Source organism: Clarias gariepinus, chromosome 2, assembly GCF_024256425.1.
Source record: "Clarias gariepinus isolate MV-2021 ecotype Netherlands chromosome 2, CGAR_prim_01v2, whole genome shotgun sequence".
Lineage (NCBI taxonomy): Eukaryota > Metazoa > Chordata > Actinopteri > Siluriformes > Clariidae > Clarias > Clarias gariepinus.
In genome coordinates, this window is record NC_071101.1 from 38,365,799 (window position 1) to 38,391,581 (window position 25,783).

General features: G+C 38.4%; 1 protein-coding gene across 2 annotated transcripts; it reads right to left on the bottom strand.

Annotated features, from left to right (window-relative positions):
* Positions 1–3,213: 3,213 nt before the first annotated feature.
* Positions 3,214–25,085, bottom strand: smek1 (SMEK homolog 1, suppressor of mek1 (Dictyostelium)). Of its 2 annotated transcripts, none has more exons than XM_053476110.1 (15): positions 24,064–25,085; positions 23,923–23,978; positions 23,155–23,253; positions 22,016–22,633; positions 18,175–18,252; positions 17,960–18,076; positions 17,559–17,675; positions 14,928–15,059; positions 12,402–12,504; positions 12,062–12,220; positions 9,464–9,633; positions 8,964–9,106; positions 8,531–8,718; positions 5,260–5,471; positions 3,214–4,470 (listed from the first exon to the last, which is right to left on the bottom strand). In XM_053476110.1, exons 1-15 carry the CDS (start codon positions 24,203–24,205, stop codon positions 4,351–4,353), a joined length of 2,454 nt encoding a protein of 817 aa, XP_053332085.1. In that variant the 5' UTR covers positions 24,206–25,085; the 3' UTR covers positions 3,214–4,350. The 2 variants fall into 2 exon arrangements, with proteins under 2 accessions (XP_053332085.1, XP_053332076.1); XM_053476101.1 differs by having other exon boundaries at positions 8,531–8,721.
* Between the last annotated feature and the right edge of the window lie 698 nt (positions 25,086–25,783).

A 25,783-nucleotide genomic window follows, 5' to 3' on the forward strand; every position in this document is an offset into this window, starting at 1 on the left:
AAATAATAATATTGAGAATAAATATAGTTGCAAGCAACGATGAGCGGGCCCAAGCACTCTGCGCCATCGCCACCTGGGTGCACCAGAAAGACAGTGGGCACATGCATTTCAAGGGGACATATCAGTAACTTTATGACGTAATTTTGTGAAAAGGAGAATTTTACATTAAGACCTCCAAAAAGACCCAAATGCTAGAAAAAAGCATCAAACTATGAGGTCACTCAATGTGATGTCATTTAATGTAATGTCACACAAAGTTATTAACCAAAAAAAAAAAATCTTTTAAAGTGAATCGTGTGAGATATTTTAAATATTTTGAGTCACTATGAGAAAAATAGTGATAAATAAATAAATAAGGCAGTTCCATCCATCCATCCATCCATCCATCTAGGAACCTCTATAGTTCAACTAGGGACCATGGAGACCAGTGGAGACCATTATATCTATTCCAATTTTTGCGACCATGGTAGGATCTCCAGTCAGCATTTACTCATTACAGGCAATTTTGCAAACCCCAATCTTCATGTCTTTAGACTGTGGGAGGAAACTGGAATACCCAGAGGAAACCAACCAAGCACGGGGAGAACATGCAAACTCAGTATGACAGTCCTAACCACTAAGGCACTGAGCTGCCAAACAAGGCAGTTGGACACTTTTAATTATGTGCATAGCAAGCTTTTCATAACGTGAGCCTTGTGGTAAAATTGTAAGCTGCCAGAACTTCAGAGAAGTCCTTCAGGTTCAGTAATCAAACTAAGCAAACCTGCCACTTCCCACACATCCAAGCCACACACGATGAGCTGGAGACCCCTCTGACTCAAGTGCCTTCGCTTTGAGGATCATCCAGGCATGGCGCCCTGCTTCATTCCCTCTCACCGAACAGGCCGTAGGGTTTAAATGGCATCTCAGGGTGATGAGTCTATCATGCAGCGTTCAAGTTGCACAACTGGTCATGGGCGAAGCGAAATAGGATTAAACCACTGGAGCGACTGAGCTCCTGCTGGTTCAGGGCAAAAAGCTGTCCAAAAGCGCGCCATATTGCATCCAGAGCGTACAAGGGCGTTCATGCGCAAAAAAGTTTAGAAAAGGACAAAGCATAAACCATAGACTTTAGGAAGATTTCATGGCAGCACACATTATTTAGGCTTTGCAAGTATATTCTAAATGTGATCTTATAAGAAAATTTCATTGCACGTTTTATCCTGCTTAAGGTCATAGCAGATTCAAAGTCCATCACTGGAATGTTTGTGGCTCTCACATCCCGGGTTCTATCCCGGTGTCACTGAGGCATGCTCTCGCTACTGTATGTGTGTTTTGGATTTTCTTTGGGTTTTCTGGTTTCCTCCATCTTCCAGAAACATGTCAGAATGATACGGCAATCCCCCAGGTGTCAACAAGAGTCTGAAGGTTGTGGTGGACTGGAGTCTTACACATGGAACCCGCCAGGATGAACTCCATATTCACCTTGACCCTGACCAGGATACTAAGTGTAAATAGTAAATAAATAATCTTGTGGAAAAAAAAAATTGAAAAAAAAAAAAGTGTGTGACACAATTAATCCCAATGTTCTATTTTCTACCCTGTTCTATATTTCTTTATAATAACCATGAGGGGGAAAAAAAAAAAAAAAAATGGGTCAGCTAATGGTGAAATGTTGCACTTGATTAATTTCTTCAGGAGGCTTTGTCGTGGGTATTACGCCAGGCTTCCCACACCGCCACGAGCATACTACAGACAACCGTTGGGATTTCTTTAATCATTTATCTAGCTATCAGAGAAAGGACAAAAATTGCCCTAGTTATATGACTGTATTTGGCTGCCGTGTGAAAGTTATACATGACAACCACACAATTTAAAGCTCAAGAGTGAACAGTTGATTACTAACCAAGTGAGCAACCTTGCAAAAACACCTCATACACACACTATCCTGAGCAATCAGACAATCTGTAGGCTGTCTGAGACACATCAGGCAATCAATGCTAAACACTGAAGAGACACATCCAGAGATTTAATACTGTAAAACATGTAACGATCCAGCTAGATAGTTCCAACTAGCCTGAAGCCATGATGATAATAATATGAAAAGTCTTAGCAGGTTTTAGTGCACACAAGTTTCAGATAAATACCAAACTGTTTTTATTTTGAATAGATCAAAGTATTAGAATTTTCCACTTACTAATTGGTTTGCAATAATTTGCTTTTAAATTGATTTGCTTTTAATGTTTGTAAAAGAAAACACCTGAATAGGCAATGTACTATGGTCTATGCTGTAATAATAAACAATGTCTATTGGTAAAATTATAAAAAATAAATAAAGCTTTTATGTATATGAACTGGTGCATTAAATCGATTGTCAACTGTTACCCGCAGTTTCCTCCTGGCAGTTAATAATGAGTTTCTTTTTAGGCTTTTAATTGTAATACATTTACCAAAAACAATCATACCAGTGCTCACTTCTGCCGTAGTCTCCTCGCAGAAATGTGTCCATTTATTAGATATTACTGTCTAGTAATTGTTGGCACACCAACATCCACACATTTCACACGAATCTGGCCATTGGATGCAAATATTCTCTTTAACACCACTGATGGACAAAATAACTTTCATCTGCGTCTTTACAGAATAGTAACACCTTTCATTATTATTTTTATCACTATTATCGTTGTTAATATTAAATATACATTTTTAGATGGGTCTGAAGCAGAAAGTTTTATAAACTGCTGCTTTAGGCCATGGCCTATACAGGGTGAGCATGAATCTTCCTGTTTTTAAACTTATTGCAAAAATCTTATACTAGGGTATTTATAGTGCATAATATACTACACAAGATACTTCCAAATGATAAAAGTATATTATATACACCATAAATACCCTAGTATAGGATTTGTGCAATATCAGCAGATAACTGAAAGACATGGACCTCTGGTGACATCAAGTGGTGTCGGTCGGTACTGCTGTCCTGTATAAAGATCTGCCTCAGTTTGTTTTTTATTTTGTTTTGTTTAGTTTAATAAAAGGAATGGCTTCACCAAACCTATTTAATACTCCCCACTCCGGCAGCTCTTTACGACTGTTAATTAAAAGCAAGCTTCAAGTTAAATTTATAACGCCATTAAACAATAAAAGGTCAAAATTTGTTATTGCATTATTTACTGCATGTACAAAAAGACCAGCAAAATGAAGACCATTCATGGAACCAGCACAGCCATGAGATATATTACAGCAAAAATCTTTTTAATGGTCCCAAACATACCCACCAACTAAGAGTACACTCATGTAAAATAAAAATGAAGATATGACAAAAAAAGGAGGGGAAAAATCAATCACATCTAGAGTTCCACTCAATCTTTAATCAAGACGGGCTTACAAATTTTCCAAAAAATTTGCAGTTTCAAAGGGCAAAAAAAATAATAATAATAATAATGGGTAAAACTAACTCTTCCTCCTAATGAGGTTTTAAAAACCTGTTCAAGTGCGACTGAAAACGTCCTGAACATTTAAAGGCAGGTCTTTTTTTTTCACTTAAAAAAAGGGAGAGGAAGAAAAGAACAGAACAAGAAATAAAGGGGAAACCGCTGGCTTTGAAAGAGGAAGAACTTCCGCTGAGCCACAAGGACAACGATGACATCAACAATGATAACTCGGACTGCTCTCCCCCCAGTCAGGCTCCAGAAACGAAAACAGGAAAATAATTTTTTTTAAAAAGATCAAAAGGGCCAGGAAAAAAAGGGATAGAGGAAGGAGAGAAAGAAATGGAGAATGGAATCAGCGAAGGTGAGCGGTGGTTCAGGATTGGCTGGCCCGTTTGGGTCATGTGACGTCCTTCCCTGAGAGGGGGGGGGCAGTGTGTCCTGGTCCGAGCCTTGGACGCTTTACAGGGCACCAGTCTCTTTGTGTGCATGTGTGCGCGCGTGTGTGTCTGTCTCTGTGCGTGTGGTGTTTATTTTTTGTTACCCCCCCCCGAGTACTTTTTAGGTTTGATGAAATTATTTCTTTTAATCCGTTCACTCATTTGTCCAAACCCACAGTTTTATCTCGCTCTCTTTCTGCTCTTTCTCTCTCTGTCTCTCCGATTGGCACTTGAACTCCCCGCATGGAGACGTTCTCCTCTTCGCTGCAGGACCGATTCGTCTTCTCTCTTTCTTGCTCTCCCTTTTTTCTGTTTCCACACGGCGAACCCCTGCTTGGACTCCTGATGGGGGTTATGGGGCAGCATTCATTCTTTTTATCCATTCATTTGTTTATTCGTTCGTATTGGTTGAATTCTGAGTTCTAGGCTGAGCGCTGAAATGAGTTTGTGGATAAGGCTCCCTCCGGCCGTTACCGTGCCAGTTGGGCAGGGGGAGTGTTTTAGGAGCTCAGCTTTGATTTCTTGGAAAGTGGAGGGCTTTCCTCTTTACTGTCCGAATCCTCTTCGTCCTCATCGTCCTCGTCGTCGTCAGGGTAGTCCACGAGTCCCACCAAACCGCCCTACAACAAGAGTCAATTTAAAGGGGAAAAATTTTAAAGTACGCACTGAGCAAGGGGATTCATGCTGCGTACATCATTTTATGCCAACTAAGATATGTCTAAGTAGTTTAAATCTAATACACATACACCTCATTAGAAATCCTGAACAGTGTGGGTCACCTCCCCTGTAGACGGGCCATGAGAAGTCATTTACAACAAACGGACAAAAAAAATTTAAACATTGCCACAACATATTAATTATTAAATAAAAAGTAATAAGAACTAATAAGATAAAGCCATGGGGTTTAAATAGTTTTATGTTGCTAAAATAGATCACGTATTTCACCATCTAAAAAACGTTCTGCCGTTTTATCTAACGTGAAGATCCCGTCTCCCCGATATGTCCTTTCTACCCTTCGCATTTGACTGAAGCTTTATTCTAGTCTAAAGACAACACCCTTTACCACAGTTTGTTTACTATAAATCATATGAAGGCCAGTGAGGAGGAAAATCCTACAAATCATTATTCTGCATATCAATGCAACAATTAGTTTTTTTTTCTCCATTATAAATCAATCGGTGATTGTGGCAAAAGGTGATCAGACGTCCATGTGAACTACGGAATTTTTTTTTTATCAGAAAAATGCTTATTTATTTCCTGAGTGTCCTTCAGCAGTTATCAAGTGATTTGATGCGATAAATTATATCCTGATTAAAGCCTTACATGGAAAAGTACTTTTTTTTCACAGTATATTACCAAATAAGAAACAACTATGTTACATCAGCAGTGATTTCGAGCCAGTGATTTACCTTTGTGGTGACAGCTGCCGTGGGCGGAGAGTTCCTGGTCCCGGTGCCAGGAGAACCCGGTGATCCGGGCGAGCCAGGATGCAGTGAGGCTGTGGGAGGTGAAGACAGACTGGGCTTGGTCGAGCTGGAGAAGGACAGCTTAAAACTGGGGCTCTGTCTCCCGGACAAACTAGATTTCCCCGACAAAACTTCTTTTTCCTCTGCTTCTTTTACTGAGAAAGAAGAACGGCAAAAACAAGAGAGTTTGACAGGATGGGATTTTATGTCGCGAGACCCTTAGAATTATAAATATTTAAGAGCGTTTATGACATATCTTAGCATTTTAACCAATACCAGAATGTGTGCGCCTAAACTACTGGACTACGGTCATGAAATACTGAATTGCCTTCCAGTGACCAAAAATTTAAGATGTTTAAAATAATAACTTTATTTTATTCAATCCCAAGCACTGCTGCTGCTGGGGCCCTAGACAAAGGCCCTTAAATCTGCTTTAATGTATATGCAACAAATAAAGGCTTCTTTCTCTGCATGTATTAAAATTAGTCAAACAACATGTCCTGTGCCATAAAACATAGATCCAGCTTCATCACTACCAAAATATTCAACTTCATTAGATGTAAACATTGCTTTTAACACTAATCAGTCTAATAAAGGACTTTTTTTTTTTTGTTGAACTCACTGTCTGGGTGTATTTTGCCAAAATGACTGACTGACTATGCACTGTGCATTCAAAATACAGAAAAGATGCAAATCAAATTAACTTTTCTATATAAAATACAGATAACATTTACAAAAAGATTATCAAGTAAGCAAATTATAGTAGAAATGTTTGGTCTTTTTTAGTTATGAATCATGATTCTTTTGTGTGCAGATACAGTGGAAATTATTTTTTGTAAGTAACTCGGTATGCGAGCGTTTTGCAAGACGAGCAAATTTTTTAAACAAATCTTAACTTAACAAAACGAGTGAGGTCTTGATATATGAGTAGTACACACACGCTTTGTCTGCTGAGTGTCACATGGTTCTTCTCTTTTGTGCACTACAGGATTAAGATTATGGGGAATCGTCTCCCATGCTCAGTCATATTGTATAGTCAACATTGTAACCACGTGCGCTCGCAAAGCATGTGTGTGAAAACGTCGTCCCACACAGTAACCCCCTCCCTCCCCTCAAATAAGAGAGGGAGGGATTCCTTCTCTCGTCTTACTTTAGCTTTATAATCACATTAATAAAAACGCTGCTCTGTCGGGATTTATTTTTACTTTTTTCAAAGGTAAAGTGCAGGTTAATTAATATAAAAGAGTTTTTATTTTTACTTTATATTTTGTATTCATTATTATTATATGCATGTTTTTGGGTTGTGGAACGATTCATCTGAGTTTCTATCATTTCTAATGGGGTTGATATACAAGCTCGCTTTCAGAACCAATTATTCTCACAAGCCACGGTTTAACTGCATTACCACAATGACTCAAAAAATCTCTTTTTAAATGATTTATTACACTTATGATAGAGATGCACTGGTCGATTGGATGTTTTTCAGCTTGACCAGTCATGACCAATTACACTAAACGTAACCAATGGCAATTTTATGTATGTATGTATGTATGCATGTATGCACACATACATACACTCACCTAAAGGATTATTAGGAACACCTGTTGAATTTCTCATTAATGCAATTATCTAATCAACCAATCACATGCAGTTGCTTCCATGCATTTAGGGGTGTGGTCCTGGTCAAGACAAACTTCTGAACTCCAAACTGAATGTCAGAATGGGAAAGAAAGGTGATTTAAGCAATTTTGAGCGTGGCATGGTTCTTGGTTCCAAATGGGCCCGTCTGAGTATTTCACAATCTGCTCAGTTACTGGGATTTTCACGCACAACCATTTCTAGGGTTTACAAAAAATGGTGTGAAAAGGGGAAAACATCCATTATGCGGCAATCCCGTGGGCGAAAATGTCTTGTTGATGCTAGAGGTCAGAGGAGAATGGGCCGACTGATTCAAGCTGATAGAAGAGCAACTTTGACTGAAATAACCACTTGTTACAACCGAGGTATGCAGGAAAACATTTGTGAAGCCACAAATCAATGCGGATGGGCTACAACAGTGGAAGACCCCACCGGGTACCACTCAACCCCACTACAAATAGGGTAAAAGAGGCTACAGTTTGTACGAGCTCACCAAAAGCTTCATCCCACAAATCTCCATCAACTGCAAGATGCTATCCTATCAATATGGGCCAACATTTCTGAAGAATGCTTTCAGCACCTTGTTGAATCAATGCCACATAAAATTAAGGCAGTCCTGAAGGCGAAAGGGGGTCAAACCTCTTATTAGTATGGTGTTCCTAATGATCCTTTAGGTGAGTATATGTGTGTGTATATATATATAAATATAAAACAGCATTTGCGTGCGTAATTTGCACAATTATGTTTTTACAGTGTTTATATTTTTCATATTCATCATACTTTTGTAATTTTTCATATTCTGACTCAATTCTATGTTGATGTATATCTTTTTTCACATATACCTATACTTTTGTAATACCCATATTTATTTATTTTTATGCCTATTTTCTACTGTTTAGCTGCATTCATTAGGAGGACAGCAAAGGAAGAAGTTCGTTGTACTAGGGGAGTTAGATTAGCAAAAAGTTTTCCTCATAAAAAACTTCCGTTCAGCCTTTTTCTCCAAACTACAAGCAAATTAATCTCGAAACCCAATCATTAGAGGTGCTCACACTGATCTCAAAACACCCCAAGAGCTAATTAGTCTCTAAACGCGCAAGTTAGAAGTGCCTTTAATTGTTTAATAAGCACAAACAACTTTGGAGGAATTTGTGATTATTACCACACTGGCATCCTGGGTGGAATTATCTGCCAAGTTTATTTATAAATAATAATTACAGTGGATGACTGAGATACGTGCAGCTCAGTAAAAATGCAGATTTGTGTTTAGTTTAAAAAAGTTAATTGTTAAACTCGTAGATTTAAAAAGCTTGTATTGTTTAAACGCTGCACTTGGTTTTTAAAAAAGAAAACTAATCTAAGGAATGGGTCACATTAAACCCTCATGTTTAATTCAGTCGTGAAGCCGATTGTGACTAAATCGGAAAAAAAAAAATGTAAACATAAAAATCAGGATATTTAAAAACCATCATCTACTTACAAAATCGCAATATTAATCGAATCGGCACCTGGGTATCGTGAAAATACTGTACTGGGTGGTTACCGGTGAATCCCATCCCTAGTGAAGGACTCTTACGTTTCTTTCTTTCCATGAACTTGCTGATGGGGTCCATCAAGTCCTCATCGTTCTTCATTTTGTCCGAGGGTGGCACCACCGCCTCTCCGTCCTCCATGTCTTCTTCATCGTTGAACCACATTTCTTCCTCGTCCTCTAACGTCCGTGCGTCTCGCCGAAAACGGTGGTTACGCAGAATCGATCGCATGCTGCTAAAACATAGGGCAAGAAAATAACACCTGTGCGCTACGCAAAAAAAAAATAAAAAAAACCTTCTCATTTAACCTTTAGGTTTAGAAAGTCGGTCTGAATATATAACTGTAGCTCTGCAAAGTTCATTATCAATTAATATGATGGATAAAACATATGGATAGAACACATGTTTGCCTTCACAATACATTACACTAATAATTACACTACAACAGAATTGACAGAAGCATGAACACAGACTGACCTGTCGAGTTTGGGGTTGTCCTGCCTTTCCCTCTGCTGCTCATACCGAAGCTTGAGACCCTTAAACGTTTGGACGTAGTCCACGTCCTCCAGGGCTTTCCAGTAGTTCTCTATGATATGAGCCGTCAGGGACTTCACATCCTCCTGCCAACGGTAAGTTCAGGTCAACAGCCATCAGAATAATAACTCTAATAATTAAACTTCTACACAAAATAAAGAAAACAAGTTACATAAACAGGATGTGAATGTCCACACTAAAATGTCCCATTAAAAATATTTTACTAAATCTTTTGTAACTCTCAACATAAGGGGAGGGGAAAAAAATCTCCACAGTTAACATTTAATCTGCATATAATGTCCTTACAAAGATCCCACCAAAAACTTTGAACATATGTGGACCATAAGGCAGTGTTCGATCGAGATTTATTGGCAATCGGTATAAAAACGTCATTTTAGTTCTTCAGGAAAATGACTCCAGACGGCCACGTGCAGCGTACTCACCACCCGCACATATTCAAACATCTCTATGATGGCCGAGTTGATGAGGTTGTATCGGGAACCATTGTTGAGGAACACTTTGACCACTGGCTCGAACAGGAAATTCCTCATGATATAGCGGTTGTAGAATTCGTCTTTCAGGCCCACAATTTTCCTCATAAAACGCAAAGAACCTGGACAGCAGACGAGACACAAGGATTAATAGAGCACAGATAAAATGTGCTTATGTCTTTCCATCTAACCTGACACCAATTAAAATAATCAACATTAAACATCAACCATCTAAATTCACCATAATAAATTAATTAGTTATAATTAAATAACACTTCGGCTTATCCAACTGCTTTTTTTTCGTTTATATTAACAAATGTGTACTATGTCAATGTTTGGTATATTTCTTTCAGCAGATCACTACCTATACTACCTAAAAAAAGTAAATAAATAAAAAAAAAAACCTTTTCCACTTTGACAGTGCATCAACAAATTTTTTTAAATTAAAAAAAATATTGCATAATGCATTATTAATGGTAACTTTAAGATAAAACCAAGCTATATACACACAACTATTTACAGCAGAATGTAGGTGTTGCCATAGGCGTTTATTTTATCATCAGTGAGACAGAGGGCTACATCAAAGTGCTTAGAGGTTCACTGTTTTGTCCTCTTGGTGGCAGTGTTGGCAGGTCATGAGGCCCCACCCTGTGACATGTCCCTCTGTGTGTGAGATGGATGTTTAAGATTTTGAAATTATATAGAGAGATTACACATATGTAATATCGCTCTTAAGAACCTCTTACTCTTGTCTTGTTTATTAAACATACACATTTCAAAAGTGTTTCCAAAAGTTTGCCAGAATTTTATCTCCCATCTTTTCCTTAATAAGAGAGTTCCTGTTATCACTGTCTGACTCAAGACAATGAAATACGCACCGTGCCTTCTAGCTGAAAGAACAATTCTACAGCTTGAGCCACGCTTCGTGATCGCATTATTACCCAAAAAAACTCCTTAAATCCTTAAATAATGAGCACAACGTCTCGTCTCTCTCTCTCCGTGCATATCTCATTCACTTATCACTTCCGACTCTCTTGCCTGCAGCACTACACCTGTGCTTACAAGGCTGTGTCGCTAAATCAGCTGTTTAGTCACAGCTCCGTGATGGAGAAGGAAAGTTTTAAAGCACTTGTAAAAGACAACGTGCATCGTTTCTTGACAAGTATCTTTTTAGTTAATAATCTTTCTTCAAGTGACCATTAGAGCTTTAAAAATAAATATGCACGTTATAAGTTATGGTTAAAACTGGACTATTACACTCAGATAACAGCGCAGACAGCTAGGTGTTATAGTACAGATACGCGTAGCAGTGCACCCCTAATGTACAATGGGTACAATGGGGCTCGTGTTGCTGCCTGAAAGTTCAAACCAGACGCTGTTGTTTAACGATGGGCAGGAATAACACACACCCAAAAATATCACTTCAGTTTTGAATGACTTACTTTACACATTACAGACGATCCTGCAAAGTCGCAGTTCAGAGGTCGCGTCCTTAATCATTCACGGCTTTTTCCTTAGAGCCTAACTAATAGTTGTTTGCGGAAGCCGCCGCAATTTCCACAAAACCAAAAATATCCTCTGCAATGGCTTTTTTTTGTGGCAATATCTAATTATTCATGCATTATAGCGCTAAACTATTAAGAACAATATAATTTACTAGTTTTGTAACACAAGGTGAATTCTGCTGAATTTCAATACAGAATATAATACTGTAGTACTGTAGAGAGAACACAAAGCAAATGTGGAGGAAAACACCGCTTGGGATGGTAAATTTATATTGTATCGATGTGACTACCTGTGAATTCGTTCGTGTAACTGCGGCACCTGACGAAAATTTTACCATGAAGGTATGAATTGCACACTCATAAGCGTGTATTAAAAACCATCTGTTGAATTTTGAGACTAAATTTTTTTTCTTCTCTTTCCATGGGGCAATTGGGATTAAGCAGTCTATTTGTTACCTCAAAGTCGGCCAAATACACCTGTGAAAATCTTGATGTCTTCTATTAAACATCTTACATCCCCCAAATAATTTTTTTAATTTACTGGCACGGCAACCTTACAGTTTTTTTATTTGTACTAAATTTACCCTACTTATTCCAAAGAAAACACGCCTGTATGAATTACAGTAGATATGTAGTAGGGGTAACATCAGTATTTTACATTCTAGCACTGTGGGAGACACAGCATTACAGTATTGTACAGTATACGGGTTTACTAGTCTTTTTTTTCTTTTTTGTTTTAAGTGTAATGTATTAAGCTGAGTTCAAAGTAAAATTAAAGTGTTTGAGTATATTTAGAGTTTAAACTATAAAAATAGGTGTTTTTTTTTTAACACATCCAAAATGTGCATTTTTTTTTCACAAATCGCAGGTGCTCTAGAAACTTATACCGCAAATAGCTAAAAAAAAAATAAATAATAATACAAACTGCAAATTGATTAAGAAACAAAAAGAAAAATAATGTTAGTGAAACAGATGTTAATTAGTTTACCCTTCTACAAAGACAGAGACATGAAAGAGAGAGGGAGAGACGTGTATGATTACTCACAGAGAGCTAGAAAGGCATGCTGGGATGCGGTGAGCACCAACACTCTGCGCAGGATGTCTTTGTTGATGATGTAGTTCTTTATGTGGTACGTGTGATGTTCCACACAGAACGTGAGGAGCTCCACTATTAGCGCCAACAACTGGCACGTCTGGAAATCATCTGCGGGAGTACAACCAAAATGTTTTTGTCTCCTAATGGCTAGCTCGGAAATACTTCGTCGTCTCTTACATACAGAATGTTTAGCTCTAAAAGCCAGCCCACACGTTCCAGCTCACTTTAAACACGCGCAAACTATATTTATAATTTTCTCAAACACATTCACGCACACTTTCTCTCTCACCTTTGCTGGGTTTCTCCTCAGTGGTATTGGCCAGCAATGGAGCGGAGAGCACATGCATGCAGTGCTTATAGAAGAAACTTAAGAATTCAGTCTTTTCTGTTTTCTGCGGAAGAAAAAAAATGTTTTGCTGTTAGAAATGCTAAAATCAACAAAAGATTTAAATCGTGAGTGAGACATAACATACTAATATAATCATACATACAGTATTGTGCAAAAGTCTTAGGCCACCATATTAGGTGCTGTACCAATTTTGTTATATATGTTTATCATGTCTGCATAATTATGTACAAAATCATTCAATATTTCCATATATAACTTTAAAATTAATAAATTAATAAATTAAAAAATGTTATTTAGTTATTAATCCTTAAGGTATATATGGAAATACTAAATGATCTTATACATAATTATGCAGACATGATAAACACGTATAACAAAATCTTTAATTTTTGGATTTTCAGTGCTTAACAGGTATAGGAACAGCTGCATAAACTTATCACCTCGGCTAAATCAACACCGTGCTTGTTAGATTATATCCCAACCAGTTTTTTTTTTAAAGAAGTGATGCATACGGTTGAAGTCGCTTCAAAACATTATTAATTTTTTATTGTATCTAGGTCTTTAATCTTTTAAGTTGGCAGATATTAAGCCTCTTCTCAAATTTAGACGAGAATAAAATAAATTACAGACCGATGTAGTATCAGCTCAAATATGCACATTCTTGCTGGAAAACAATATCCTCTAAGAATTTCAGTCAGGTTTCAGGCCCCATCATAGTACAGAAACTGCACTAGTTAAAATTGCAAATTACTTGTTTTTAGCTTCAGACCAAGGCTGCATCTCAATACTAATCTTACTTGATTTTAGTGCTGCATTCGACACTATAGATCATAATATTTTTATAGATTGCTTTAAAAAATAAGAAATAAAAAATAAAAAATCACATGGGTATTCACGGACAGCCATTAAAATGGTTTAGATCCTACCTGTCTGATCGATACCATTTTGTAACTCTAAATGGAGAACTGTCTGGTGTAGTCCCAGTGAAATATGGGGTCCCACAGGGTTCAGTTTTAGGACCTCTGCTGTCATGCTGATGATACCCAGTTATGCATCTCAACAAAACCAGACAAACTACCCAAGTTATCTAGACTTCCTGAGAAAAGATTGGATGACCGATAACTGTCTTTTACTAAATTCAGATAAGAAAGAAATATTACGTATTGGCCCAAAAAACAGTACACAACAGCTCTCACAATTCAGCTTGCGTTTAGAAGGATGTACTGTTACTACCAGCTCGACAGTGGAGGACCTGGGTGTAATATTAGACAGTAACTCGTCCTTTGAAAATCATATTTCCAAAATCACAAAAACAGCCTTTTTCCATCTTAGAAATATTGCCAAGCTTAGGAACATTTTATTCGTACCTGATGCAGAAAAGCTAGTTCATGCATTCATGACCTCCAGACTGGACTACTGTAATGCACTACTAGGTGGTTGTCCTGCATCCTCAATAAACAAGCTACTGTTTACAAGTGAAATGCAGCCCCCAGGGTTCTCACTAGATCAAGAAAATACGATCACATAACCCCGATATTATCATCCCTGCACTGGCTACCTGTTCAGTTTAGGATTAATTACAAAATAGTATTACTTACATACAAGGCTTTAAATGGTTTAGCCCCCACATATCTAGCACATATCTAGTCCTCTGATACGCTACAATCCACCACGCTCCTTAAGATCACAAAACCCCGGACCACTGGTAGTTCCCAGAATATCAAAATCTACAAAAGGGGGTAGGGCATTTCCATATTTAGCTTCAATTCTTTGGAATAGCCTTCCAGGCAGTGTACGGAGCTCAGACACAGTTTCCCAATTGACTGAAGATGCATCTCTTTAATCTGGCATGCACGTAATTCATCCTATAACCTCATACTCCAGTACATCTATCATGAATGGCAACTACGTCTTTCCATCTGTTCTTTATTATTCTACCCATCCTGAGGCCAGCTCCAGCTGGATTCTGCTTCATGATGGTTGGAGCTACACATGTGCCATCTGCCCTCGGCACCTGCTGACTCATCCCTGTGCTGAACTGGACTTCATGTTAATTTAAAGAACTTCAGTTATATTGAACTTTTACCTGCATAACACACATGATGTTATATCATCCCTATCTGTTATCACCCAAATGAGGATGGGTTCCCAGTTGAGTCTGGTTCCTTTCAAGGTTTCTTCCTATTGCCATCTCGGAGAGTTTTTTTCTTTGCCACAGTCGCCGTCACCCCTGGCTTGCTCATCAGGGACAATCACATTATTATCTAGACACATTTTTCTCACACATACACACTTCCATAAATTTTCATTTTTGTGAAGCTGCTTTGAGATAATGACCATTGTTAAAAGCACTATATAAATAAAATTTAATATATTATGGCCTAATACCTAATACTTTTGCACAGTACTGTAAATCAAGTACAGAAGATTCTTATTCTTTCATATTGGGGTAAATAAAATGCTCACATTAGCGGTTGCCAGCATGTTTTCGGGGTCCACTAGTGTCCTCAGTAGCCCCATTAGCTGCACAGCACCCCCTAGCTCAGGGTCCGTATCACAGATCATGTGCTCAATGATCAGATTAATCAATAATATATCCTGCAGAAGAAAAAGACAGGGAAGTAAAAAAAACAGCTGAGTAAAAAAAATATTTAAAAAAATTCATTCAGTATTAAACATAAACTAAGTGTGTGTGTGTGCTCCGTGTGTGTATGCTCTTCGGCTGCACATAATTAAGCAACTATTGTAATAAACATCAGCTCAGCTGTGACGCGTAGGCACAGCTTGGGTGTTATAGAATTACAGCCATGCTGATATTCAGCACAACAGAATTATTAAAATTATTTTAAATTCCTTCCAGTACTACACAGCCAAAAGGTGAGGAGAATAAACCATGGAAGTGTTGGACAGTCCTAAGAAACTTAAAAATTTTACTTCTAGAATATCAACTTCCAGATTCCATGGTTAATTCACAAACAGCATCAAATAGAAAGCTGTGTAGACCGTACGATCCCTCGTCCCACACAACTAGCAAGTCCCCTTGTTCAGGGGTTGGGGAGAGATTTGGGATTTAGCCTTGTGTTTGACGTGACTAGAACACCACGGACGACTGGGAGGTAATTCGGAACGATTTGGAGGCTATTACTAAGGATGCAAAATGTTGTTGTAAATGAAATAACATCGTCAGATGAGATTCCTTGCTGAAAGTGCTACTGTGACTGATTTTAAATTTGAGTTTTTTTGCAATACACACACACACACACACTACCGCTTAAAAGTTTGGGATCACTTGCAAATTTCGCTGTTTTTGGTTAGTGATTTATTTTCTATATTTTACAACAATACTGGGGGTGCCATCACATGGAATTAGGTATTTATGTAACAACAACAACAACAGTATGTTGTTATTTTAAGACACTGAGGTTAGCCTTTCTGAAATAGTTCTTGCGAGAACAGTATTGTCAAGTGCATTTGCATGATCGTCCATGATGAAACTGGCTCTCATGAAGACCATGCAAGAAAAGCATAACCAAAACTTAACTCTGCTGCAGAGTTACCAGCCTCAAAAATCATTGATTAACCAGCAGCCGTTATGAAGACTTCTAGCTCCTACTCTTAACTCTCAGTTAAGACTATGGTTAAACTGTGGTGTGTCTACACAACATGCTTAAGGAAACAAAGACGTCTTGCATCCGTTTAAACTCGATGTTAACAATGTTGACATGAGATTGGACACCTTCAATAGCTTACCTTACACAGGCTCAAAATGCTTACATTAGCCTAGCACTGGGCAAAATCACTTAACACATAAATATTTTTTTATTTTAAATGCCGTCAAAACAGTATGTAAAGATTAGGGCTGTACAAAAAATGATCTAGCAAATTCTTCTGCCTCGAAGCTTCTTTGAATTAGTATTAAAAGCTTGCGTTATGTTTTTGCGCAATTATTTGTTTGGCGTGACACAGCGAGCTTCCGGATGCAAGCCACCAGTAAACACCGACAAAGAAGCACTTACCTCACCCACAAAGCGGAAGGAGACGCAAACAGATAGCTGTGATTTGAGGGAGCGTTCTGTTGCGGGCCGCAAAATGGAAAGCAGCGATAAAATTATATTAAAATTTATTTTAATGTTTGCCTTAGTTTATTTTGATACTTAGTCATTTGAAATCCTTTTTTTTTTTGCATCTGAGAAAAGGCTTTAAAATAAGAATGTACTGTAGTGCACTTAATTCATCTCAGTCAACTTTAAGCTGTTCCTTGTATTGTGTATAATGACTATTTTTTTTTAATGGATAAAGCATTTTATTAAAAAATAAACAGTTGATTTTTCTAAAAAGAAAACCAATTAATCTTTGTTTCTTTTATATATTTTATATTGCTGTTTAATTAAGAAAATGTAAATTTTATCCGATTACTCATTTACATTTTTGGTAGAATATTCCATTCAAATCTAAAATATTCGATAGCTACAGCCCTAGTAAAGATTACTGGTTGTCTAACCTGAAGAAGGTGTACATAACGGGTGTCACCAAGCGTCAAAGACACCATAGCACACATCACGAAATTAACAAACAGCACCTCAGATAAGAGGCGTTATGAAGCTTTACAGAGCATAAAGTACACATCTCAATATCAACTGTTCAAACAAGATTATTGTATATTTTGACGCCTTCTGCATCGTTTTACAATGTAGAAAGAAACAGAAATTAAGAACGACCATGGAGTGATCCCAAACTTTTGAGCGGTAGTACATCACACACAAACACAACCCTAGTCATGCTAGCAGGATTTATACACATCATCCTCTATCTATGGAAAATTCATCCCGAATTTATATAACATAGACAGGAAGTTCTCAAACTTTCCGCAGCCAGGGATGTTTCGCTGTTAAATAAACTCAGTATTTCTCAGTACCCGTTTTTTTTTTTTTTTTTATCAAGTATTATAATCCTAAACCTTAAATGGACTTAATTAGGTTTTGAGCTTGGCTTAAAGTTTTAGTGGCTGCTTCCAAAAAAAAACATGGGATGGGAAAATAAGGGAAGTCAGTTAATCAGTGCCACAAGTCAGAGTGTGTGTGTGTGTGAGCCACTCACATCATCATTCTGCTGCGACTCCTGCATGACGAACTCGCGCACCATGGAGGGGTTGTACTCAACCAGGTAAGAGAAGATATCCGTGGCCGCGCTCCGCACTTGCACATCATCCATCCCCTGATGATCAACAGCACATCAGCACAAACTCATACACAGCTCATCTGTTACATTACTAACTTTATCTGAAATAAAGCTACGACCTGTACATACATATTTCAGAAATAACCAACTTGGAAGTTGCTGTGATGTATCAATAAATACACCCCAAACACGACACATCCATCAGATGATCCTAATGTGTTCTTACAAGTTAAATTTTATTACAAATCTTTCACAAAGTAATTAATATCATATATCATATATATAACTGGATGTTTTGGTAAAACAAGAGTCCGACTCACCAGTATAACTTCCAATGCTGGAAGAATTCCCATGTTGGACAGGGTCTTGAAGAACGCATCTCTGTTTTGTGGCTGTAGAGTCTGAGAGAAGGCGCAAAACTCCTTCAGAAAATTGACCTGCAAGAAAAAAAAATGCATTAAGAAGCAGTTCAGCACCAAGGGTGCGTACAGCATGCAAACTGTACACCGTAAATGAAGGAAGGCCTCATTATTACCAGCTCTTGCCGCTTGTCGTCATCTGTGGCTTCATCTGTTAGCTGTGCAAAGAGCTCAGTTAGAAACTTCTCATCGTCCTGGATAGAGATAGAGAGAGACAGAGAGAGAGAGAGAGAAATGAAATTAAAAAAGTAACCAGGCTAGCGGATCATTCCTGTTCTCAACTGGGGGAAAATCGGAGGGTCACATGTGTGTCTGGGGTCATAATGAAACAACACCTTATATTGCATCATAGCAAGAATTAATGTGAATCGTCCCTTTTGTCCTCCAAGTGTTGCGTTTGCGAGCACTTCAGCTTCCTGCTTAGATAAACTATAAACTGATGTATGGTTGGGTGATGTGTGCGTTTAGAAAAACTAATCCTTGCTTATATCAACCAGGTTTCATGCATTAGAATGAAGTTAAATGTGGAAGAAATAGTAACAACACCATGTACAGCAATCAGGACAAACTTCCTACCAACAATTAAAAATGTAAACATCTAGGATATTGCAACTTAAATGTTTCATCTAACGATGTGTTCATCATACGTCTGAATGGGTCACGTAAACACCGTCATTAAGTATGAAATGCACGGTGAGAACATTTCCAGACACACCTCCCAGCCTCAGCCGATCTCCTGAAGTCCGTCTGACGCATAACACATTTTAGTGGCTCGGTTGTTTGAATCACGATCATCAAAACGAACAAATCTCTCTTTTTTTTTTTTTTAGTAATTTAGATCAGAAATAAAATGTTACATTTTCAATAAACAGACTCCCAATGCATCTACATACACAGATTTTGGCTACAGTTCCAGTAATAAAAATATTACATGAAGCTAAGGACATATTATAATAAACAGAATAAGCAGCTCATCTCTTATATCAAAAGAAGAAACAACTCGGACTAGAAGACTCATTAGATGAAACACTCATTTCCGTTTCTTGTACATACCCTACAAAGGTTTTGCGATGGTTTACACATGCGCGCCCAGTAGAAAATGAACAAATCCCTTTCCGAGACTACTCGTTCTTCCGAGTCACGTTAAAGACTCAGTAAAAAATCGTTCATGAATGACCCATCACTACTTTACATTTTCAATTTGTTAGTTTGTACCTGAAGCATGCAAATACAAAATACAATGCAAGTACAAACTTATTCGAATCCAAATACTACATTAGTTCAATAATTCATTAGCCTAAATTAGTACTGTGGTAAATGTACAATAATGTCCACTCAATTTTACCATCAATACACCAAACACAGATATTTAATTCACACACCAAGTGTGAATCAATTTTCAAAAACATTAAATTATAAAAGGTAATTATTAGGGAACTGCTGGTAGTGTAAAATGCTTTACATTTATTTATTTATTTATTTACAGAACTCCATGCAAACCACAAGAAACAGCCTGGTCATTATTTCACAGATCAGAATCACTGTGAAACGATTTATTAATGCCTGAAATAAAATCAGTTTAAGAATCCCGTCATCGGAAATGTGCTGCTTTTACAAAATAACCTAAAAGTAAAAGATAAACGAAGCTGGATTTGTTCTGTGTGACTGAGGTTCGCGCTTTACAGCAAATAAAGGAGCTTGATGGAAAGCTCGGTGGGTTTCCATGGAAACCAACCGCTCCTGTCTGAAACATTACACGTTAAAACTCCTCCAGTGTAAAAAAGCACCGGACTTTCCGTTAATCATCTCTCTCTCTTGTGTGATTTTTTTTTTTTCTTTTAGCATACTGGCCTAATTACACCACAGATACCACAATTATTTATTTCGGAAAAATCCAAACAGTTTCATGTGGATTATCTGATTAACCACGTGAGAAAAGGAACATATAGAATACTGAATGTATAAATACACCTATTAGGTTGTTTGCAATCGCTGAATCTGTAAATTGTACACCTGTGGTTTATGTGTTGTTTATTTAGTTTACATGCCGCCCCAATTTAAAATTTTAATTAAAGTGCAGAATACCTAAACAAACCTTTAGCCAAAGGTAAGCAAATGTAAACAGGTAATATGGAAATCAACTATAAGCTTTGAACATAGACAGATATATTGTTCTCCTCTTTCACTAATTTTTTTTTGGTGCAGAAACGACAGGGTGAAAATAATTTAAAAAAAACAGGAAAATGAAGATTTTCTACCATTTCTTGTTAGAAGCTGAGCAGAGGAGGGTGTGATATTTCAAACTGTTGTTTAAGGTCCAGACAGTCAACAATTTCCTGTTTATGCTCTGTTACTGTTTGCACAATAACAGATGCATGAGGCAGGAAAAAAAAAGTGTATTGAATTTATAACTTTATAATTATCATCACCGTCAATGTTATAAGGTGGAGGAGGGTGTGCACCAGGGAGCTAGCTTAGGCTAGCTTACAGCTAGTCGATTCACCTGTACATCCATCCGAGATTAGCAAAGTGCTTTATTATAATTAATATATTAAATTTAATATCAAATGACCAAACTCAAAACAGTCTTTGTTTACAGAGTTAGAATGTGAGAACACCCCATTCCGATTCAGAGAAATGGGTGGGGCTTCCACCTTGTGCCAGTTGATATGAAGGTGCTCAGGTGCCAATCAACACCACCAAGTAGCATATCTTAGTGTTAAACTGTGGTGAGTCTATAGAAAATGCTTAAGGTAACACAGACGTCTTACATCCGTTTAAAATCAATGTTAAAGATAACGTGAGATGAAAATGCGTTTAATATTGGACACCAAACTACCAAATATTATAGCTTAACCTACAGGCTCAAAACACTTACATTAGCCTAGCACTGGGCAAAATCATCTAACACAAAGTCCATTTCAAAATAAACTCTTCTTTTTTTATGCTAAAACAGTATGTAAAGATTATTGGTTGTTTAACCAATACCACCATACCAACAAGCGCTAGCCCACATGCAGCATTCTTGCTTCGGTCCTGATTTTCCAAACACACTGCACCGTCGATTGTCCAATAACTCAGTATCACGATTGTAACGCATATTACACAGACACTGTAGATGAACTCTGGGTTCGCTCGAACATGGTTGTTTCGGTTTGTACTTGTCCGTCATCACTTTGCTCGTGCAAGGAAAATCTATATCTACTAATGCTACTGCTAAAAATTCCATGGTCGTTTTTTAACATTTATTTCTTTCTACATTGTAAAGCAATGCTAAAGGTGTCCAAAATATACCACCATGTCTTAAAATAATAACTGACTGTTGTTGTTACATAATTACCCAATTCCATATGTTTTATCTTATAGTTTTCCCCAGAAATCCCCAGTATTGTTGTGGAACGTAGGAAATAAATCGCTAAACAAAAACAATGAAATTTGAAGGTGAAATCCCAGACTTTTATAGACAAATAGTAGTATATAAACTAGTATATACACAAATATTTATCTATAACTCCTGGCGCTATCGATTATAAAACTATCCTGCAAAATTACCACTGACATCGTAAGGCTAAGCTTTTAACCCAGAGTGATTATAGGAAACTAACAGTGGACAAAAAGTAAACGGATAAAGACGAAGAGTCCTCTTCACTCTGGCCTTACGTAAAAACTAAAGAAAGAAAACGCAGCACGAAACTAGAACGATGGCAGGTGTCATTACGTTGCTGACAATTTGTTTCATGATAAGCTTGTGTGATACTGATATTTCGTTGATCATGATTCTGCCCGTCAAAATATCATGACAACTAATTTAGTCACCCAGAACCTTAAAAAAAGGACAGAAAGGTAAACATTTCCAGTAAAGAAAACAGCATTTAATCACCATCTCCATTACCTTTAGGTGTAAAGTGTAAGATTTTACACTTTCTTTTTTTTTTCCCTCTCTTTCACAAGACCCACCTGGAGCATACCAACAATTTCCACCTTGTTGAAGAAGATGAATGAGTGCAGGGTGGAGAGCATGTTCTCTTCAAACACAGAGGGTGTGGGCAGCACCATGTCCTGGATGTACTGTACACGGTATGTCTGATGGATCTTCTGGCGCAGCTCAGGGTCTGTGATGGGAATAACCTCCTTGAAGCGAGCAGTTGTGGTGAGGAATTCGCGGTGGCGACGCGGCTGCGGCAACGCCGGATCGAACTCCAGGCACCCTATCACGTCCATAATACACTCGTCGGAAAACATAACCTCGAAGAGAGCTGTGCGGTTTAGCAGGAAAATACCCTTGACAATGTCGTACAAGTGATGCAGGCCTTCGCGGTTCTCCAAGTCTTCGCACACGCGGAACAGCTCCAGCAGCTTGCAAATGTAGCCCTCGTTTTCCAGTGCCAGTGCCAGCTTCTCGCGCCGCAGCGGAGATGGCAGTGAAGACGCCACCAGCTCAGCCACCTCCTCCAAACGGGACAGCTCACATGGTGGCAGCTCCAGACCAGGAGAGGACATGTCCTCGAAACGCTCCTCTTCGGACTCATCAATCAGCTCCTGGGTGATGTCCACTGATGGGTCCTTTCCCTGAACCTGTAAATATAACACCACAAACAAGAAACATAACTAGAGATGCATTAAACCGACTTTTTATTTATTTTTATTTTTTTATTTACCGTCTATTATTTTAATATAACACCAACATAAGGGCTTTGAATTTCTTTCAATATCAGACAGCCTTTACTTCAGGGGGAAAAAAAGCTTACTTATTTCAAGCTTCTATAGAGCAAAACTTCTAAAGGTGGATGTTAATTTAAAAGCCGTCATATCTTTGTTCGCTTGCCCTCAACTTGACATGCTCACAGAAGAAAAAGACAGGGTAAAAGTTTTAATCTAATCACGTAGTAATCCAGCAACCAGGCCCAACTGACCAACATTATGATTCTGATTCTGGATTGAACAGAGCCACAGTTTAAAATTCAATATATGAGACAAAACAACTATAATAAAAAATACAATCAACGTCCTTAATATGACCATGTTCAAAATCATAGTACTCAGGAAAAAAAAGAAAGAAAAAAAAAAAAAAAAACAGACAAAGCATGTGTGATCACCTGACATATCTTCTCCCAGATCTCATCACAACCAGCCTTCTCCTGAAAACTCAGGGCCAGGTCGTAGTTTTCAGCTTCAGACCAAACAATCAACGTATCCTAAAAAAAACAAGCAAAAGTCAAAACAAAATTCAAATATAATTAAAGCTCCTCATATAATAAGAGAGCGAACACACCAGACAGGATGCTGCAACTGATTATGGCTTGAACTTGGTGTTCCTAGTTGTAGCCTTCAAATGTGTGTTCATGCATGCATGGTTGAGCCAGTGTGAATCTAACACTAGTGCGAGTCGAGGTTGTGTTCCTGGTCAGCTTTCGAGTGAATTATAGTGCGGTTCAATTGCACGTTCGAAGAAAGTGATTCGAACTTGATTGCAAGAAGTGACCAAAACGTGCTGGGGATCTGGGTTTGCGTGGCTTTTTTTTTTTTATTTTAACGCAAGCTCCTCAACTGGAAAAAGGGCAGGCGTGAAGTGCTGAAAAAAATAACCCACAAGTACGAGTAAAAATAAAAGCTGCTGCGTATTACACATTTTAATCTACTTTCTTCATCTGTGACTTCTGTGATTGTGTTTTTTTAAGCTATTAATTAATAAGGATAAAGCATGTTTGTAAAAGTTTTGTTTTGTGGGGTTTATTACGCGCAGTGTGAAACCAAAGTATGGGTTTCTCTAAGATTCACACAAACACATGTGAAAGCACTTTCGCTGCAGGGAAAGCGAGTGCAAATGTTCTGTGGTGGGGAAAACAAACATGTAACTCACTCACCTGCTGTTTCTGATATGCTGTGTTTGGGTTGATTTTTGACTCCAGCAACAGAGACCCTGAGAGAAACAGAGGCGTTAAGCGTGTCAGTGACAGATGAGTGTATTTTCCACACAGAGATCCAGGGAGTGTTTTTGAACTCACCGTCGCTCTCCGCTCGCACCAGCAGAGACATGCCTTTGAGTCTTTCGACATAGCCGGAGGAGACATGTCCTGTGCCCCGGTCATCCCACTGCCGGTCCTCATTCAGAGTGTAGACCTTCACTCGTCGCCGAGTGTCAGTCATTCTTGCGAGTAAACTCTTTAGGCTTGGAGTTTGTTTTTGTTTGTTTTGTTTTTTTCTACCCTTGATACACAATTATTCAATCCCAGAACCGGGTTTGTCCTCTCGTTAGACTCTCCGCTGCACGTCTCCGTCTAAACTGGACATACACACGCGCTACCTGTTGTCACGTTAATGACGTGCCGCGCTAACGCTGATCACCAGCTCCACACTGACACTTTCCCACAACATAGTCCGTTAATTAATCATCCTAGTTACCGACGCTGGATAACTTTATACTTCAAAGTCGGTGTCTACGCAACGTCGACTTATACAACGCACCACGGGAGAGATATACTCACATATATATATACACACACATATAAATGTAGAAAATCTTGGACGCGCTCTCACACCTGATAACTGCTACGACCAAAAGGAGGCAAACACCAGTTAGCTAAGCTAGCTGTCCTAGCGAGTCAGCTAGCAGGCTATCTGCTTGCGTTCAACATTCTGACACTAATTTATCTCAAAACGAGTGTAGAAAAAAAAAACATGTATATATGCTAAAGCAGTACCGATACCTTAACGGCCCATTACAACCACGCCGTGTTTACGAAGTGCGGAATACGGAGCAGTGTTTTCATTATAAGCGAGTCTGCAGCCTAGCAGCAAAGCTATATTTTGTCCAAGTGTTCCGCCATGTTCTGGCTGCGGGCCGCAGAAGGACCAGCCTCTCTCCTCACACACAGACGGACATTTCAAACCCTGACAGGTCGAATGGGGAAACTCGTCCGACTTTCCGGTACTCTAAATGTGTAAAGTGAGCGCTGAGCACCATCGAATAACAATGTCTACAAGGAGAGCAGCGATTAGCCCCACTGTAAGTGTTCGGCCATCTTGGGTCCCCTCAGAAAGCCACTACAGGGTTTCCCTTGCCGAGAAAGCAGGGGCGGCCCGCCACAATTTAAAGATACAGTACACCGAATAGGCGGCATGGCGTAGTGTCTAGCAGTTTCCTCTTGCTCCTGCAGGGTCTGTGAGCATGGAGTTTGCATGGTTGTGGGTTCCTTCTGGGGTTCATCACACAGTCCAAAGACATGCAGATTTGGCAAATTTCCAATTTGCCCATATTGTGTGTGTGTGTGTGTGTGTGTGTGTGTGTGTATATATATATATATATATATATATACACACACACACACATATGAATAGCATACCTTATAGCATGCCTTGGGATAAACTCCAGAGCACCGGGATGCCCCTGTGACCATGTATACAGCATAAAGCGGTAAAACAATAAGTAAGAAAGTACACCAAATAGCACAAGAGCAACAGAGAAGAAAGAAACACAATATACACAAAACATGGAGACTTGGCAACAAAACAAAACCCCCCAAAAAAGTTTAGCTTTGGTTTAGTGAACTTTGATGTCCATGAACATTTTAAATACCTATAGCCTACTCATTAGAAATTGGAATGAGAAGGGGGGGAAAACCAAACAAACACCCCACCCCACCCTCACACACACACACACACAAGTGGAACAAACAATTTCAATCAAGTCGTTTATTGTACTAAATGAACAAAAAAAACAAAAAA

Excerpts from the sequence above, each read along its gene's own strand:
- smek1 (XM_053476101.1), bottom strand. The coding sequence starts at position 24,205 with ATGACTGACACTCGGCGACGAGTGAAGGTCTACACTCTGAATGAGGAC. Across the intron at positions 23,254-23,922 it reads CAGCATATCAGAAACAGCAG|GATACGTTGATTGTTTGGTC; the intron begins GTGAGTGAGTTA and ends TGTTTTTTTTAG. Across the intron at positions 9,634-12,061 it reads GCATGCCTTTCTAGCTCTCT|GTTCTTTGCGTTTTATGAGG; the intron begins GTGAGTAATCAT and ends TCTGCTGTCCAG.